We start from the raw sequence: 20468 nt of genomic DNA, 5'->3' as shown, positions 1-20468 counted from the left end.
TGGTTGCCAGTTTCTCACAGGAAATATTAGCCTCTAGAATGGAACCTAGGTAGGTGACACAGCACAGCTAATGTTGATTCAGAAGAATTCACGCTGCGCTGGCAACCAGCTAGCTGAATTCTGATTGGAATACAAGCTCTAACGTGAAAACAAGCGACACTGGCGCCCAATATAACATTAAGCAAATATGATGAATACTTTGATATATTTATGGAAAGTCAATTAAAAACAAAATTAACTTGTATTAATTTATGTTGGGCCAGCAGAGAAAATGTACACCACTGCTACTGAAGATGCTAACAACTGTGTGTACCGACAAAAGCCTTTGACAATGATAATCTTGATTAGTTGAAACTGTTACTCTCTCGTGAATTAGAATCGTCTCACAAGACTGTTTAACCTGAGAATGTATTGGATTTTTCTGTAGTGGTGGTAGCAGCAGCTGCCAGCAGTGGTGGCGACAGCAGAAGTTGCTTTGTTTAACACGCCAAATAAATTTAGCACTTAATCGCAGACTTGCCTCATTAATTTTTTTTAAATGCCTCTGGACATGGAATTGAATGTTTTCATTTGTGCAAAATCCATTCAGTAAGCTTTATTGCTTGAAACCCTGATAGATTGTGTTAATGTGCACGCCATGGGCATTTTGCAAGAGACATCTCTGGTTGACAGCCTAAACGACTATATTTTACACAGTTGAACTTTTAATGGTGACAAATATCGACATTTATTTGTTCAGTCTGTTCTCTTAAACCACTACTAATAACATATGTCAGACACTGGTGTCGTTCTTACACTTTTGGTAAAAAAATGTAACTTTACTGTACTGTATAACTATATCTACTATTTATTTTATTTTATTTATATTTTTAACAGACAATATTTGATGACAAACTGGAAAGTCAGCATATTTGACTCATGTTTAAGAACTAGTACTGAACATACCGTATTTTCCGCACTATAAGGCGCACCGGATTATTAGCCGCACCTTCTATGAATTACATATTTCATAATTTTGTCCACCAATAAGCCGCCCCGGACTATAAGCCGCGCCTACGCTGCGCTAAAGTGAATGTCAAAAAAACGCTGCGCTAAAGTGAATGTCAAAAAAACAGTCAGATAGTTCAGTCAAACTTTAATAATATATTGAAAACCAGCGTTCTAACAACTCTGTCCCAAAATGTACGCAAATGTGCAATCACAAACATAGTAAAATTCAAAATGGTGTAGAGCAATAGTAACATAATGTTGCTCGAACGTTAATGTCACAACACACAAAATAAACATAGCGCTCACCTTCTGAAGTTATTCTTCATTCGTAAATCCTTCGAATTCTTCGTCTTCGGTGTCCGAATTGAAAAGTTGCGCAAGCGTGGTATCCAAAATGGCCGGTTCCGTCTCGTCGAAGTCATCGGGAGTCAGTGTCGCTGTTGTTCTGTGAATCCTGCCTTCCGGAAAGCTCGGACCACAGTTGTGACCGAAATATCTGCCCAGGCATTTACGATCCACTGGCAAATGTTGGCGTATGTCGTCCGGAGCTGTCTGCCCGTCTTAGTGAAGGTGTGTTCGCCTTCGGAGCTGTGTGAAAAAAGCCACCCGGCCTCTTCGCGTAAACTTCCCTTAACCACTCGCTCATCTTTTCTTCATCCATCCATCCCTTCGAGTTAGCTTTTATGATGACGCCGGCTGGAAAGGTCTCTTTTGGCAAGGTCTTCCTTTTGAATATCACCATGGGTGGAAGTTAGCATGGCAAGCTAGAACCACAGTGAAGGATGACTTCTCATTCCCTGTGGTGCGAATATTCACCGTACGTGCTCCCGTTCCACAGTGCAGTTCACAGGAATATCAGTTGCTGTGAAATACGGTAGTAATCCGTGTGCGGATGGAGAGATTGCGTCTTTTTATGAACCGGATCCTTGTCCTTTGTAGGAGCCATTTTGTGGTCTTTACAGATGTAAACAGGAAATGAAACGTACGGTGATATCCGCGCGTTTTTTCTTCTTCTTCCGGGGGCGGGTGGTTGCTTAAAGCGCTTCCTGTTCTATGGGGGCGGGTGCTTTCCTTGGCGGTTGCTTGCGTAGAAGAAGAAGCGCTTCCTGTTCTACCGGGAAAAAAGATGGCGGCTGTTTACCGAAGTTGCGAGATCGAAACTTTATGAAAATTAATCGTAATAAAGCGCACCGGGTTATAAGGCGCACTGTTAGCTTTTGAGAAAATTTGTGGTTTTTAGGTGCGCCTTATAGTGCGGAAAATACGGTAAAACAGTTCTGCATCCAATGGAAAACTACATTTTTATATGGGTGTCATTTAGAGAGGTGGGGTGTCCTCTGCACTTTTTCAAAAGGCAATTTTTGTCCCTTACTTTTTTTTTTACGTCCAAAAATATTGTTAGCTTTTGAATGGAGACAAGTCAAAAACTAGTGCCTGGCGGAAAACGGCTGCTCTGGCTGAAGCTTGTCCCTTTAGACCGCCCACAAGCTCATTGGTTGTCTTTCTGGGGCTGCCAAGGTGACCAAAGGGGTTGGTATGTTGTTGACTAAGACTTGAGCTAAGGAAATAAAAACATTTAGTTTAATATTTACAATAAACTAAATCATAACCCAAGCTTGAAAAACTTATTTAATTGTTAATTTGCTTTTCTGTACAAAAAAATTAATGACTGAACAATTTGTTTCACATTCATAGTAGTTGAGTAAACCATTCCACCTTCAACACATTCAACTCATCCTGGAAATTCAAAGAACCATTTTTCCACGTTCAACAAATTTCCAGGAATTCCTGTTTTTTTAACACTATTTCCAACCTTTTTTAGTGCAATGACTCCTTTCACATTTTTCAACCCATTTCAACCATTCCACTGTTAAAACATTCCTCTTAGTCAGGACTAAAAAGAACTTGAACTTCAAATATTCCTGGTTTTCCCGAAATTCCGTAATATCATTTCTCAATTAAAAAACTGTTACTACTTCAACATTTCTTGACGGATTTAAACAATTCCAACAACAACCAATTCAGCTCATTCAGAACATTCCTGCTCCTAATCATTTAAAAAAAAATCCCATTTTTCCCAAAACTCCCAAATTTCCAGGAAGTTCCCATTGAAATGAATGGGACATTTTTCCAAGTTGCACAATTCCCACATTTTCAACCTATTCAAAGCATTCCAACATCAACACATTCCGCTCATCCTGGACATTCAAACTGACACTTTCCCAAGATCCAAACCAAATTCCGGTTTTCCTGGAAATTCAAACTCTTCAACATTCAAACCATACCAACATTCAAACTAGATTCTCTCAACATTTCACTTCAAAGCATTGGAGCATTCACACGCACTTCCTTCAGGAATTGCTTCATCTAGTCTTACAATATTATTCACTTTTACATTTTATACTTTAAGAGTGAGAGGGCTTGATCTTCCATTGCGTCGAGTGAACAATGGAAGAAGGGTTTGTGTCAAAAAGGAAATTTTTATGGCCATTACATGCAGATTTTTGCCGTTTGGGGGCCCAGAGTAGCCATGTGCTGTACCACACATTCTTTTCCCGATCCGATACAGAATAACATTTCAGTTGGCATCGGTGGCGCAGATACTTTGTGCAATTATAGTGAAGTCAATTCTATTTATATAGCACTTTTCTCGAGAGATTCAAAGCGCTTTGCAGAGTGAAAGTTACATTTAAAGCAGTGTGGGTGGAAGTAGGTCTTGCCCAAGGACACCGCGGCTGTGACTAGGATGGCTAAAGCGGGAATCGAACCTGGAACTCTTAAATTGCTGGCACGGCCGCTCTACCAACCAAGCCACCTAGTGTGTCTGGTAAAATTCAAAAAGTAGTGTCTTTTAAGTGTTGCTGCTCCACCACTTTAGTCATATTTTTGGCGCTTATGAAACTTCTCTGTGACTTTAGCTCCAAACTTCTTCTGTTTGTTTGACATGGTCATTACTGCCACAAGTGGTGGGAATGTGTATTACGCCTGAGTATCGCCGCGGCCCATACGGACCACGGCTGAAGAACAGATATTTTTTTGGTGGCTCTCTAGTGGTTTCAGAAACACCGATTTAGATAAAATCTCAATCATTGAGTTACTTTAAACTGTGATCCTGATAATGATATACATTATCTCAAATAACCTAAAAGTATTGATATTTTGATTTGAGGATCGATATAGAGAACTGGTATTGACGTTATCGATATTTCGGTATCACTAGTCCAGAGTCCACTGCTCTGATTTTCATGTTTTTGACTCACTTTTTAGCAAACGTGCATTGCCCAATTATACAAATTTGATGGCGAAACCCCTCAGCCACAAATAGATGTGACTCCTGTGAGTAACCCTGAAGACTGTACCTCATTTGGATGTCCACCTCCGGGGAAGAAGTTGCCGTTATCGTAGCGATGTATGGAGATGTACAGGACACTCGGGTCGTTATAGAAGGCTTCCTGGGTGCCATTCCCGTGGTGGACATCCTACAAAACCATAGAAGACAAGCTGTAAACACGAGCACGTATGGTCATGTGACATGGCCATGTCCTTGGTCCTCACCCAGTCCACGATGAGGATCTTGCCCACACTGAGTTTTTGCTGCAGTTGCTTGGCAGCGATGGCGACAGAGTTGAAGAAACAGAAGCCCCTGCGGACAAACGGGAGAACATGCATGTTTATCAGGGCGTCTTTAGCATATTCATATCAAACAATATGGACTTCGAAAGGAAGTAGCGTGATGCTCATTGAGTACATGTTGGCACAGATGGAGGCTAACGGTTGACATGTTAGCATCTTAGCCATTTCGTAGGCATACAACTAAAAGTCATGGCGATCGTTACTTAGCTCTATCTTGTTTGCATGCTAACTGTTAGAATGTTAGCATTTTTGCCAATTTTGTAGACTTACAGCTAAAAGTAATGAATATCGTTACTTGGCTCTATCTTGCTAGCATGTTAAATGATAGCATCTTAGCCATTTTCGTAGGTACCGTATACAACTGAAAGTCTTGGCTATCGTTACTTGGCGCTATCTTGCCTGCATGCTTTTTGTTAGCATTTTATGCAATTTTGTAGACTTACAGCTAAAAGCCATGGATATGGTTACTTGGCTTCATCTTACCAGCATACTAACTAATAGCATCTTGACACGCTAACGCCAAATATTTTGGGAATAAAGAGATTTTGTGTGAGTCAAATGTGTGTTTTGTAAGGCTGTCAAAGCTAACACGATAAAAATAAGTTCCTTTAACGGCACAAATGTTAAAAAAAAATTTCCAACTCTTTTTATTAACATTTTCAATTAAACAGAAAAGAGTGCAAGTCAGTGAATTATTCACACCCCTTCCCTTGACCCGCGCACCCACCCACTCACCCCATCCCTCCATCCATCCATTTTCTTCCGCTTATCCGAGGTCCGGTCGCGGGGGCAGCAGCCTAAGCAGGGAAGCCAAGACTTCCCTCTCCCCAGCTACTTCATCCAGCTCTTCCCGGGGGATCCCGAGGCGTTCCCAGGCCAGCTGGGAGACATAGTCTTCCCAAGGTGTCCTGGGTCTTCCCCGTGGCCTCCTACCGGTCGGACGTGCCCTAAACACTTCCCTCGGGAGGCGTTTGGGTGGCATCCTGACCAGATGCCCGAACCACCTCATCTGGCTCCTCTCCATGTGGAGGAGCAGTGGCTTTACTTTGAGCTCCTCCCGGATGACAGAGCTTCTCACCCTATCTCTAAGGGAGAGCCCCGCCACCCGGCGGAGGAAACTCATTTCGGCCGCTTGTACCCGTGATCTTGTCCTTTCGGTCATAACCCAAAGCTCATGACCATAGGTGAGGATGGGAACGTAGATCGACCGGCAAATTGAGAACTTTGTCTTCCGACTCAGCTCTTTCTTCACCACAACGGATCGATACAGCGTCCGCATTACTGAAGACGCCACACCGATCCCCCTGTCGATCTCACGATCCACTCTTCCCTCACTTGTGAACAAGACTCTGAGGTACTTGATCTCCTCCACTTGGGGCATGGTCTCCTCTCAAACCCGGAGATGGCACTCCACCCTTTTCCGGGCGAGAACCATGGACTCGGACTTGGAGGTGCTGATTCTTATCCCAGTCGCTTCCCACTCGACTGAGAACCTATCCAGTGAGAGATGAAGATCCTGGCCAGATGAAGCCATCAGGACTACATCATCTGCAAAAAGCAGAGACCTAATCCTGCAGCCACCAAACCGGATCCCCTCAACGCCCTGACTGCGCCTAGAAATTCTGTCCATAAAAGTTATGAACAGAATCGGTGACAAAGGGCAGCCTTGGCGGAGTCCAACCCTCACTGGAAACGTGTCCGACTTACTGCCGGCAATGCACTCACCCCACTCAGGTCAAACCAACAAGGGACATATGGCACAGGTCTACAACAAATAAGACAACAAAAACATACACATTCACACAGAGCTGACATACAGCAAGAATGGACTCCATTAGCTTTGAAACGCTTGAGCAGAGCCTTTTAGCGAAAACCTAAGTTTTTCCAGTTTTAGATTGTAGAGAACCTCTTTAATCAAACGGCCATGTGATGGGGGGGGGGAGGGCGAGCCAGCTTCCAATCAAACAAGATCAACGGCTTGGCCAGCAAGGTCGGAAAAGTAACAGAGCGTTTTAGTGGTACAGGGCACATGTTATCAGAACATACGCCGGAAATGGCTGAAAATGGATTAGGAAAAATGTTTTGACCGTATGTCTTTCCAATTGTGTCAAAAATGTGCTCCCAAAAGGTACATAGTTTAGAGCAGTGGCGGATGCTGGTCTCTCAAGGAGGGGAAGCTCAATTTCGGCCTACATCATAAAATGTGTTGGTTTATTTATACGTAAATTCTACCCTCCGTTCCTTTTTAAGAAAGTGATCTGTGACCCTGTCGTACCAAAAAAGCGTCTTTCCGAGGCCAGCCCACTGCCCCATAGCCCCCCCCCCCAAAAAAACCCCCAGCATTTATCCAATGACTCGTCTCGTTTGGCTGCAGTGTATGAATTCTGTGGACGGTCAGCGTCTACACTGTTTAAAGCACCATGAAGCTGCGGGAATGTGAGAGAGGAATGCCGCGTGGTTACCAGTGATAAGAAGATGATTCTGAACAAAAGAGCTTCCCTTGCAGTCTTAGAGCAATCGCCACTGGTTTAGAACAAGACCAGAACATATGGATGTGATCAGCCGGAGATTGTTTGCATGTATTACAGGTATTGCTGACGGTGGGGTAGATTTTGGATAATTTGGAATTAGTGTAGTGAATTTGATGGATTACTTTGCATTGGATGAGTCTATGACGGGCACATATCGAGGAGGACTAGACCAGATTCAGGGCAGTGTTCCAGTCTTGATGGGATATATTGGTATTAAGATTGCTCTCTCACAAGGCTCTTATCAATGATAGAGAATTTGGAACAACTGAACCTAAGGAGGTATATAGCACAGAGATGCATTTTTTATGATTAGGGCTCATAGATAACAATATATCTGTAAGAGTTTCCGGAGGACAATTTGGGAAGTGTGGGAACTGCTTCTTTACAAAGTCTCTCGCCTAAAAAAACCCAAAAAGGGTGGGAGTTCGGCAAGTCGTATTTGGAAGAGAGTTCAGCGAAGGATGAGAAAACTCCGTCTGCATAGAGGTCTTTCACAGTGGTGATACCGTGATCGTGCCAAGTTATGAATGCAGGGGTCAGTACGGAAAGGTTTAAATAATTGTTTTCTAAGTAGCGTGATCGATATAGTGTTTTCTTAGCTGGCTCCATATTTTCATGGAGAGCGATGCAATGGTGTTTGCGACTTCAAGTTTAAATAGAAAAGGGAATTACGAGCATAAGCCAGAACATAATGAGAAGTGTGGTATTGTCGTTTCAAGGTATGCCCAGGCCGGGAGGGTCTGAGAGCTTCCATCCATCCAGTATAGGAGTTTCTGTACATTAGACGCCCAATAGTATCGTCTAAAACTGGGGAGTGCAAGCCCTCCTTCAGTTTGGGGAGATTGTAGGACCGACTTGCGGATTAGAGCCGATCCGGCCCCCCATAAAAATGTGGATATCGATTTGTCTAATTTATCGAAAAATTATTTAGTAATAAATATGGGGATACTCCGCCTTCCGCCCGATTGTAGCTGAGATAGGCTCCAGCGCCCCCCGCGACCCCAAAGGGAATAAGCGGTAGAAAATGGATGGATGGATGGATGGATGTTGAAAAAGGTAAAGAAATGTAGGCAGAGTGATCATCTTGATCAGATTGATTCGGCCAGCGAGAGATAGTGGTAAAGCAAACCGGCGGGCAAAATCCTTCTCCATCTTTTCAATTAGAGGTAAAAAATTTGCCCGGAGCATATCAGACATAACTGGGGTAATAAAGATTCCTAAGTAATGAATCCTGTTATCTGTCCATTTGAATGCCGCTAAGGATTGTGGGAGCTGTTTAGCGAAGGAATTAACCGGAAACAGCTCACTTTTTTGATAATAGAGTTTATAGCCAGAGTGTGTAACTGCGCAAATATTTTTTAAACATGTGATTAACGCGAATGCGTCCTGACTTCTTTTGACCCTTGGTCCATTCCGTAGCTTGGGGTAATGTAATAGCGTTCTGTTACTGCTTCTTCTTCTTCCGTGTAACGTCAGATGTCCAACTTGGTGTCGCGTAGCCAAAGCTGCATCTCTGGTCCTAGGTGGAAGAGGCTGGCTTCCGAGGGCGGTCCATATAAGGGGCATATGTTGATTATATGGTCAGAGGTCTGCTCAGGGTCACCGCACTCGCATGCCACACTGTCCGCCAAGCCCCACGTCTTCATTGATGACCCAAAGCGACCAACCCCAGTCCGTAGACGTGGTAGGTCGTCTCCTCCAGTGACGCCATCTCCTGGGTCCCAAATGTAGCGGTGGACTCGGGTGGGCCCGGCCGACTCCCACTCCTGCTTCCAAGCTGCTGCCAACCATACATCTCTGGAGATGTCCTCAGAGGTGGAGTTGAGAATTTCTTGTGCTGCCTTGTTGTAGGGGTGGCGGGACTTGAGTCTGCTTGGAGGTGCTGATATTACTGTGGTGTTGTGCAAGATGTGCCAGTCATATTTTTGTGCCTTCTTAGCCAGAGCGAGGGTGGCAGCCTCCCTTCGGAGGCTGGCCGGTGCTATTCCAGCGAGGACCGGCAGGAGGGACACAGGGGTAGGCTTCAAGCATCCAGTTATTATCCGGAAGGGAGGTATTAATAGCCACGTCGACCTTTCTCGCATGAGGGCTTCTGCTCCAGACTGGGCTGCAGTATTCCGCTGCAGAGAAGACCAGGGCTTGGGTGGATATTCGCAGCGTCTTAGCGGAGGCTCCCCAGGTTGTTCCAGCGAGGCGGCGGATCAGCGGAGTTCCCTCCTGGCTTCTCTGGTGCTAAGGTGGTATGCTGCTGTGACTGTCTTTCCGACGCTGAGCTGTAGACGCCACCTCCGAAGGCGTCTACAGGCTCAGCGTGTTACTGCTAAACCATAAGCAGGAAAATAGCGAGCAGAAATGCACAAAGAAAAGTGATCCAAAGCTATGGCAAGTTGTTCTCCCGACAAGACAAGACTATTTTATCTTCGATCGCCGTGAGACCACAGCATTGGAGTGAACGCCTTCTGGGGCATTTTGTTGCTTTCAGAAAGGAGGAGCTTCACGTCCGTGTTTACATTACAGTTAAGTGCATCGGTAGCATAAAATGTAGTTTGTTACGCTAACTGCTTTAGCAAGATGGAACAAAAAAAGACGGTAGAGAGGAAGTCTCGAGTCATTTTTTAATCTGAGACTTCCGTCAAAACATGTCAAGACACCTTCTCGTACCAATCACATATGTCCGGCTTCACAATATTAGCACTACACGACACATAAAGCTGAGTCTATTCCACGCCACTGTGGAGTCTGTCCTCCTGTATGGCTGTGAAAGCTGGACCCTGACACCCACCCTGCAGAAGTCCCTAGATGGGTGCTACACCAGAATGATACGAGCTGTTCTGAATGTGGACAAGAACATCCACATCACCAACAAGAACCTGTATGGGCAATTGCCGAGGCTCAGCAAGAAGGTAACAGCTAGGTGGATGAGGCAGGCCGGCCACTGCCACAGGCATAGGGAGCTCCCGGCTAGCAGGCTGGTCCTATGGGAACCAAACGCACTAGCATCGATCGCGAGGACGTCCCGCGCTAACGTACGTGGACATCCTGAAGAAAGATGCGGGAGCTGAAAGCTCTACGGAGCTGACCGGGTGTATGGAGAACCGGAATGATTGGAGACTCCGATGGAAGCTCGTCTGAGGACGACTGAGAGAGAGAGACGCGTCACATCCGATCTAACTACCATAACAAATTAATAAATCGTGTCACATTACAATTATGCTTTGCCAAAGATGCATTGTAATGTAATCTGTGATATTTCTACCGAAAAAAAAAGTTTTTTTGGCTGATTGAAATAAAGTGTATAGTCTTTTTTACAACCTGTTCTAATTGATATTCCACAATTACAGAATGTTTAGCAGGCTGAATAGGACATTTTATTAATCAAATAGAGAAAGTTCTAACATTGTCTTGCAGACATCTGAAGACCATTAACTTGCACAACATGTCATGTACAGAACATCAGAAGCATTTACTCAGTTAGAAACATCACAGACTACATTAACAAACATCTTTGACGATCAAAGCATGATCGTGACAATCCACATTTTTTTGCTTGAAACTGGTATCTTAACATGGACATGTAGCTCCTCCTCTGAATGCAAGTGCGCCTACAGCAGGAATACAAATTCTGTATTCCTACAAAATTAAAAAAAAAGACATTATGCATTGCAGGATTTTTGGTTTATTCCTTTTTTGTTAAGCTGTTAAAAAACAATTATTTTAAATAAAAAAAATATTATTATTATTAAATTATTATTAAGATTATTATTATTAATAAATTAAACAATTAATAAAAACATTTCATTAAAGGAAACTGATTGTAATAAAAACTTGAAAAGTATCTGTCTGGGGTACATTTATTAATAAGGAGATCTATCTGCGATTCATTGCGATTCATTTTGAGGTAACTATGAACAAACTGCGATTAATCGCAATTACATATTTTAATGGTTTGACAGCCGTAATTATTAATATGAGAGCGTCACGCAAATGAAATAATCCTGGACAGCAAGGAGTGCAGAGACTCTGACTGTGTGACAAACTTTTATCAGAAAATTCACCCTTCAAAGCACAAAGCTTTGCAGATAAATTCTGACAGGATGGGATGAGTGCGGTGCAGCAGTTCCCTCATTACTGACTGACGGTCTATAGTGGAAAGAATGGTGGAATGTTGGTGTCAGCACTGCTGGTGTGTGAAGGAGCTATGGAATATACCGTCTGCTCATAAAGAAGTCATCATAAATAACTGGTGGCATCCACTACTGAGGAACACAAACAGTCCCAGCTGAATGTGGCTAAATGCTTCCAAAGAGACTGTCACAGACCCACGCCCACCCAGAGTGCACACACACACACACACACACACACACACACACACACACACACACACACACAAACACAGTCTTACCAGCAATATCAAATGTACATTCAGAGCTATCTTTGCCAATTATATATATATATACAGTATACATATATATATATATATATATATATATATATATATATATATATATGAAGTCTATATACGAAAGTGTTCTACCCTGGCTGTGTTCGTACATCATGTGTGTGTGTGTGTGTGCGTGTGTGTGTGAGTGTGAGTGTGTGTGTGTGAGTGTGAGTGTGAGTGTGTGTGTGTGTGTGTGTGTGTGTGTGTGTGTGTGTGTGTGTGTGTGTGTGTGTGTGTGTGTGTGTACATATTATATTAATATGATGGATATATAATTAATATAATTGGATATTAGGAGTATGTGAAAGAGCTTGTTAAGGTTTTGTAATCCATCAAAAATATCAAGCAGCTAACATGCACCAAACATGGATACGTGTGAAGTGAGTGTTTTAAATTTTTCCCATCAATGGGTGTAATTTTGAATTTTTTATGGTGTTTATTTCATTATATCCACAATGTTTAGTGTAGCAGGTTGTGTTGCGTGTGACCTTGTGTGTTGACCTCTATGTTAATTGCATTTTTTTGTTCTCACCATGACTAGGGAAGGTTGTTTGGATTGTGTCATTTAAGTAAATGCTGTGCTATTATTAGGAAGTATTTTTGAGGGGGATTGCACTGATTTATTCAGCATTCAGCGACTGGCTGGTGTTTACGATGAATTCAGAAGCACTTTGGACATCCCGATCTAGTTATTATATTATTATTATATTAACTGTATTATATATTATATTACATTACTCCACATAAACCACCGATTGTGATATCCTCTTGGACTTGGTTGTGTTGCTTTCTTTGTGGGTTTTTCCTTCCACTTGTGCTTGATTTTGTAGGACATGTCCTCAAATATGTTGGATTCAAACGTTGCAGCTGATGTCCTCTAAAAGCGTTGAAGTATTGTGTACTCACAGAGGAGAGGAGTGTGTTGCATGGTGACCAGGCGGCCTCACCACTGCGAAGCCGTTCTGAAAGAGGAAAACAAAGGAACCATCAACCAATGATTGCTCTGGTGTGTTCTACTTCAGTCCTAGAAGATTGACCCTTGGTCACGTTGTTGGAAATGTACTGGTGTTGTACATCTTTCAACAATCGTAGGAAGGAACTGAGATAAAGCAAGCAAAGCGAGAGTGTTTATACTAAGTGATGCGTTCAAACAAGCAAGTGGGGAAACACACGTGGATTGTTTAATCGTGAGGAACCTCCAAACGCCTCAGTTCTACAACTTGGACTTCACACAAAAGCCTGTGGGAAAAAAATCTCCCTCAAAAGTCAAGTAAATCTTTGAGAGTTGAATCTCTATGACAGGCGGGGCCAAATTACGGCTCAATTTTGAAGGGACATTTTAAAAATGACTACTATAAAATTTAAAAAAAAAACATGAAAAGTGGAGTAAAAGATCAAACGGGTGTAATGTAAAGAGAAAATAACACAAAGCTGCCGTGCATGGAGGTTTTTTTTTGGTTGACTTTAAAACTATCAATCCTCAAAGAAGAATAAACGCAATCGACTGATGGATCTGAAGTTGAGGGGTGTCCAAACTACGACTTGCGGGCCCACCGGCATATTCAATTTGGCACGGCGAGATGTCAACAAAGCATTCTTGAGTCTTCAGTTTTCTTTGTGTTTTCAAATTGTAGTTTAATTTTGCTCTGTAATAATAGTGCTTAACTTTCCTTAACGCAATTAGGACTAGTGTTGTCCCCATACCAATATTTTGGTACCGGTACCAAAATGTATTTTGATACTTTTCAATACTTTTCTAAATAAAAGGTACCACAAAAAGTATTGTCTCTATTTGAACAAAAAATCTTAGGGTACATGAAACATGTGTTTATTATTGTAATTTAGTCCAAATGTAAAATATTTACACAACTTGTGTGAGTCTATAACTATACACATTACTACATATATATATATATATATATATATATATATATATATATATATATATATGTTACATTCTACTAGGGTTATCCCAATAACAATATTTTGGTACCGGTACTGGTACCAAAATGTATTTCGATACTTTTCTAAATAAAGGGGACCAAAAAAAATTTCATTATTGTCTTTATTGCAACAAAAAAATCTTAGGGTACATGAAACATATGTTTATTATTGTAATTTAGTCCTTAAATAAAATAGTGAACATACTAGACAACTTGTCTTTTAGTAGTAAGTAAACAAACAAAGACTCCTAATTAGTCTGCTGACGTATGCAGTAACATATTGTGTCATTTATCTACCTATTATTTTGTCTTCATTATGAGGGACAAACTGTAAAAATGGATGGGGGGGGGGGCGCTCTGGAGCCTATCTCAGCTGCATTCGGGCGGAAGGCGCGGTACACCCTGGACAATTCGCCACCTCATCACAAGGCCAACACAGATAGACAGACAACATTCACACTCACATTCACACACTAGGGCCAATTTAGTGTTGCCAATCAACCTATCCCCAGGTGCATGTTTTTGGGAGGAAGCCGAAGTACCCGGAGGGAACCCACGCAGTCACGGGGAGAACATGCAAACTCCACACAAAAAGATTCTGAGCCCGGGATTGAACTCACGACTACTCAGGACCTTCGTATTGTGAGGCACATGCACTATGTTCCACAGTGCAGCCCATCCACTTGTTCATTTACTGTTAATATCTGCTTATTTTCTGTTTTAACATGTTCTATCTATACTTCTGTTAGAATGTAATAATCACTTATTCTTCTCTTCTTTGATACTTGACATTAGTTGTGGCTGATACCACACATTTAGGTATCGATCCGATACCAAGTAGTTACAGGATCATGCAATGGTTATATTCAAAGTCCTCATGTGTCCAGGGACGTATTTACTGACATTATAAACATAATATGAATTTGAAAAAAAGGAAAAAAGATTTTGTGATGATAAAAAATATCGATGTAATCATAGTAGTATCGACTAGATACACTATTGTACTTGGTATCAGTACAGTGGATGTCAGGTATGAATTTAAACTAAATTACCACTGATAGTCACACATACTAGGTATGGTGAAATTTACCCATCCCCTTGTTCCACCCCCTGGGAGGTGAGGGGAGCAGTGAGCAGCAGCGGTGGCTGCGCTCGGGAATCATTTTTGGTGATTTAACCCCCAATTCCAACCCTTGATGCTGAGTGCCAAGCAGGGAGGTAACGGGTCCCATTTTTTTATAGTCTTTGTTATGACTCGGCCGGGGTTTGAACTCACGACCTTCCCATCTCAGGGCGGACACTCTAACCACTAGGCCACTGAGCAGGCTATAGATCCACCCACGGCATTTGTTTACATTCAGGAGCGCTAGCTAGCTGATAGCGGTGAGCTATTGTATCCTCCTACGGTGTGTAGTGAAGCATGTTTAGCTATTTCTCGTCCTCCAGTGATAATAATACTTTGTCACCATGGAGGCCAGAATTAGTGATTTAGAAGTAGCTAAAACACTACAGACTGCGGATAGATGTTAGCCGCTAGCTAGCTAGCCATGTCTTAAAGCACCTCTTCCTGAGGGTGTTTCAGTGTTATAACTTCACCTTTATCTTTACTTTTTACACCAAAATGCGTCCATTCTCCCTTTTCTGTCTACACACTGTGTCTGCTTGTAAGTACTCTGCAACAACTGAAATCTAAGTAAGATTAAATATCTCAAATAAGGGTGATATTTGTTTATTTTCTGTCTGATAAAACAATTCTTCTTACTAAGCAGATTTGATGTTAGAGTGTTTTACTTGTTTTAAGTGTTTTGGTCCTAAATTATCTCAGTAAGATATTACAGCTTGTAGCTGAGATTTTATGACCTATATTGAGTAAAACATGCTTGAAACTAGAATATCAACTGTTGCAAAGCTGTGTCATCAACACTCACAAGTATAAAACTGATTTTTCAAAGTAATCATTTCTTATTTCAAGCATGAAATAAAAAATCATGACTTTGACACAAGTGTGTCTCATATTAAAACAGATGCCAGCCAAATGGACTTTGCTGTTTTATTTTCAATGAAACAAGAGAAAATACAGACTCATACAGTAGTAACGTTGTTATTAGTGAGAATATACTTATTTTAAGGAATTTTTGGGTTCACTGAGGTGAACTAATTTTACTTGTTTTGCAAAGTCTTGACAAGCCAAATCTCCTTGTTCTATTGGCAGATAATTTTGCTGAGTTCAAATAAAATACCCCTAATTTTTGTATTTTTTTTCTTGTTTTTGAACTCTGACTTTTTGCAGTGTACTCGGTGTGTGTGCGCTGCCCAACATGCTCCTCTGCTCGTAAAACCAGCAATGTCCCGACGTGATGTCATGCCCGGGAACCAGTACTTTTCAAACAGAGTATAGTACCGTTTTTGATTCATTAGTACCGCGATACTATACTAGTTCATCTAGACTCACCTTCAGCTCTCCTTGTGCCACCTTCAGCGCCAGCTGGATGACGCAGCCTGCAGCCATACGAGAAGCGGCCGCCGTGTGAAGCTCGTTCCAGATGGTATCATTGTCCACCTGTCGGCAGGGCGACATCAACACAATGATGAAAAGAACAATCAGGCACCATGTATACACAAAAAGTTGTCTATTTATGCTTTAACTATGTTGTCTTTTTATTTCCACTATTGCAACAAAAATATTTTTTTGTTGCAATTTAAATACTAAAATCAAATTGTTGGTCCTCTGTGAATTGCTAAGATAAATGTCAATTAGAACATACTTCCTTAATTCTCTCATGTAAGCCTATGCAGATTTCACAATGTCCAGTCAGACTTCACTTTACCACCACCGAGCTTGTAACTCCAAACATTTGTGTCTTAAATCAGCCCCGCCCATGAAAAAGTATTGGAATTAACTGAATCTGTGCTTGGCCCTCTCAAAACACCACAATGTTACCATGAAACATGCCTTTAAAAAACCCCAAAAAACAACAACTTTTGGATGGAAAATATTGTTTGAAAATCAATGCAATAGCACAGGGATGTCCAAACTGCGACCAGTGGGCCGAATGCGGCCCGCCGACATCTTCAAATTGGCTCACGAGACGTCATGAAATGAATAAGGAATCTTTCTGGCAGAGAAATTGCATTCATTTTAAAAGTCTGACCACTCAAATGCTGCTATTTTGTCGCCATCTAGTGGATAACATGAGTTTTTCAGGGCAATGACATTTAATTATATGTGTGTATATGTAATCAGCATATATATATATATATATATATATATATATATATATATATATATATATATATATATATATATATATATATATATATATATATATATATATATATATATATATATATATATATATATATATATATATATATGTGTTTGTGAAACAATTTTTGTGATAAAAAAAAATTGAGTTTGTGATAAAAAATTTTGAATATTTTTTAGAGTTTCCATCCATCCATCCATCTTCCTCCGTTTATCCGAGGTCGGGTCGCGGGGGCAGCAGCCTAAGCAGGGAAGCCCAGACTTTCCTTTCCCCAGCCACTTCGTCCAGCTCCTCCCGGGGGATCCCGAGGCGTTCCCAGGCCAGCCGGGAGACATAGTCTTCCCAACGTGTCCTGGGTCTTCCCCGTGGCCTCCTACCGGTTGGACGTGCCCTGAACACCTCCCGAGGGAGGCATTCGGATGGCATCCTGACCAGATGCCCGAACCACCTCATCTGGCTCCTCTCGATGTGGAGGAGCAGTGGCTTTACTTTGAGCTCCTCCCGGATGGCAGAGCTTCTCACCCTATCTCTAAGGGAGAGCCCCGCCACCCGGCGGAGGAAACTCATTTGGGCCGCTTGTACCCGTGATCTTGTCCTTTCGGTCATAACCCAAAGCTCATGACCATAGGTGATGATGGGAACGTAGATCGACCGGTAAATTGAGAGCTTTGCCTTCCGGCTCAGCTCCTTCTTCACCACAACGGATCGATACAGCGTCCGCATTACTGAAGACGCCGCACCGATCCGCCTGTCGATCTCACGATCCACTTTTCCCTCACTCGTGAACAAGACTCCTAGGTACTTGAACTCCTCCACTTGGGGAAGGGTCTCCTCCCCAACCCGGAGATGGCACTCCACCCTTTTCCGGGCGAGAACCATGGACTCGGACTTGGAGGTGCTGATTCTCATCTCAGTCGCTTCACACTCAGCTGCGAACCGATCCAGTGAGAGCTGAAGATCCTGGCAAGATGAAGCCATCAGGACCACATCATCTGCAAAAAGGAGAGACCCAATCCTGCAGCCACCAAACCGGATCCCCTCAACGCCCTGACTGCGCCTAGAAATTCTGTCCATAAAAGTTATGAACAGAATCGGTGACAAAGGGCAGCCTTGGCGGAGTCCAACCCTCACTGGAAACGTGTCCGACTTACTGCCGGCAATGCGGACCAAGCTCTGACACTGATCATACAGGGAGCGGACCGCCACAATCAGACAGTCCGATACCCCATACTCTCTGAGCACTCCCCACAGGACTTCCCGAGGGACACGGTCGAATGCCTTCTCCAAGTACACAAAGCACATGTAGACTGGTTGGGCAAACTCCCATGCACCCTCAAGGACCCTGCCGAGAGTATAGAGCTGGTCCACAGTTTTTAGAGTTTGTTAAACATTTTTTTGAGTTTGTAAAAAAAAATGTTTTTGAGTTTGTGAAACGTTTTTTTTAATTTGTGAAATATTTTTTAGAGTTTGTTAAAAAAAAAATTTAGTTTGTAAAAAAAAATGATTTTGAGTTTGTGAAACATTTTTTTGAGTTTGCGATAACATAAGGATGATAACATGAACGTGCAATAAATGATGCCCCGTATACTACACGCAAAATTGAAATAAGGTAGTCTGCACCACTTTGTATTGCACAGGAAGTCTTAGTAGATCACACGCTAATAGTACACGCTATTTTATAGATTGCACACGCTGTTTAGCGTGAGGTGTTTGGAGCTTAGTAGCGCCCTATTTCAACTAGGGCGCTACTAGGTAACAACTGGACTTGTTTGGAGATGCTTTGGATTAAAACAAGAAAAGAGAAAGATCCTTGCAGAGAAGAGAGTGCAGCTGCTTCACCAGTCCTGTTTTCAAGTCACAAGTCTGGCAGCGTCCCTCAGTGGAACAATGAAATCACAGGAATTTCTTTTATCACAGACTCTGCCATCTTGTTCCAATAAGTTAGCACGCTAAGTCATGGGCCGGAAACTCAAGAAGATCAGTCGTCTTATCCACTCACACCCATCCCCCGCTCTTCTTCTCGACTCTATGATGCCTTTTCAGTGATTTTGATGTTCTAGTAATGTCAACATCATCTCTCCTGATGTAGCCTCCATTAGTTTTTTACTTCAATTGGCTTCATTATACAAAAAAGCATCGCCTGTGGCGTGAAATTATTGCCAAAACTCCATAAACTCAAAAAATGTTTCACAAACTCAAAAATGTTTCACAAATCAAAAAAACAATTTTTACAAACTCAAAACTGTTTCACAAATAAAATAACAAAAGTCCATACAGACTCAAAAATGTTTCACAAATAATAACATTTTTTTTCACAAACTCAAAAAAAATTTCACAAACTCAAAAAAAATGTTTCACAAACTCAAAAATGTTTCACAGACTTAAAAAAATACGTTTTAAAACTCAAAAATGTTTCACAAATAATAAAAACTAATTTTTACAAACTAAAAAATGTTTCACAAACGCAAAAAAATGTTTCATAAGCTCAAAAATGTTTCACAAACTTAAACAAAATGTTTTAAAAACTCAAAAATGTTTCATAAATTTAAAAATAAAACGTTTTTACAAACTCAAAAATGTTTCACAAAAAATAATGTTTTTACAAATTCAAAAATGTTTCACAAATATTAAAAAAAGTTTTACAAACTCAAAAATGTTTCACAAACTAAAAAAACGTTTTTTTTACAAACTCAGAAATGTTTCACAAATTTAAAAATAAAACGTTTTTACAAACTCAAAATGTTTCACAAATACAAAAATGGTTTTACAAACTCAAAAATGTTTCACAAATAATGAAAAAAACGTTTTAACAAACTCAAAAATGTTTCACAAATAATAAGAATGTTTCACAGACTTAAAAAAAAATGTTTTCCAAACTCAAAAAATGCTTCACAAATAATAAAAACAAGTTTTTACAAACTAAAAAAGTTTCACAAACTAATTTTTTTTTTCATAAACTCAAAAATGTTTTACAAACTTAAACAAAAAGTTTTAAAAATTCAAAAATGTTTCACAGATTAAAAAAAAGTTTTACAAACTCAAAAATGTTTCACAAACTAAAAAAACGTTTTTTTTTAAAAAACTCAGAAATGCTTCACAAATTTAAAAATAAAACGTTTTTACAAACTCAAAAATGTTTCACAAATACAAAAAAGGTTTTACAAACTCAAAAATGTTTAACAAATAATGAAATAACGTTTTTACAAACTCAAAAATGTTTCACAAATAATAAGAATGTTTCACAAACTCAAAAATGTTTCACAAACTTTAACATTTTTTTTTTCCAAACTCAAAAAATGCTTCACAAATAAAAAAACAAGTTTTTACAAACTCAAAAATGTTTCACAAATAATAAAAAAACGTTTTTGAAAAACTCAAAAATGTTTCACAAATTTAAAAATAAAACGTTTTTTACAAATTCAAAAATGTTTCATAAATAATAAAAAAAAGTTTTTACAAACTACAAAATGTTTCACAAACAAAAAAAACGATTTTACAAACCCAAAAATGTTTCACAAATAAAAAAATGTTTCACAGATTTAAAAAAAAAGTTTTACAAACTCAAAAATGTTTCATAAATTTAAAGATAAAACGTTTTTACAAACTCAAAAATGTTTCACAAATAAAAAAAAAGTTTTTACAAACTCAAAAATGTTTCACCATT

General features: G+C 40.6%; 1 protein-coding gene across 2 annotated transcripts in view; it reads right to left on the bottom strand.

Annotated features, from left to right (window-relative positions):
• The window catches only part of LOC133622752 (histone deacetylase 7-like), a 156208-nt gene that overhangs the window by 28716 nt on the left and 107024 nt on the right, over positions 1–20468 (bottom strand). For both annotated transcript variants that reach the window (XM_061985687.2, XM_061985686.2), the window contains 4 exons: positions 15991–16098; positions 12502–12557; positions 4546–4633; positions 4350–4469 (listed from right to left, as the gene is read on the bottom strand). In XM_061985687.2, the coding sequence (XP_061841671.2) occupies positions 4350–4469; positions 4546–4633; positions 12502–12557; positions 15991–16098 (372 nt within the window). The remainder of the gene's footprint in view (positions 1–4349; positions 4470–4545; positions 4634–12501; positions 12558–15990; positions 16099–20468) is intronic.

This window comes from Nerophis lumbriciformis, linkage group LG23, assembly GCF_033978685.3.
Source record: "Nerophis lumbriciformis linkage group LG23, RoL_Nlum_v2.1, whole genome shotgun sequence".
Classification (NCBI taxonomy): domain Eukaryota; kingdom Metazoa; phylum Chordata; class Actinopteri; order Syngnathiformes; family Syngnathidae; genus Nerophis; species Nerophis lumbriciformis.
The sequence above is the reverse complement of the archived record's forward strand: the minus strand, read 5'-3'. Positions and strand labels throughout refer to the sequence as shown.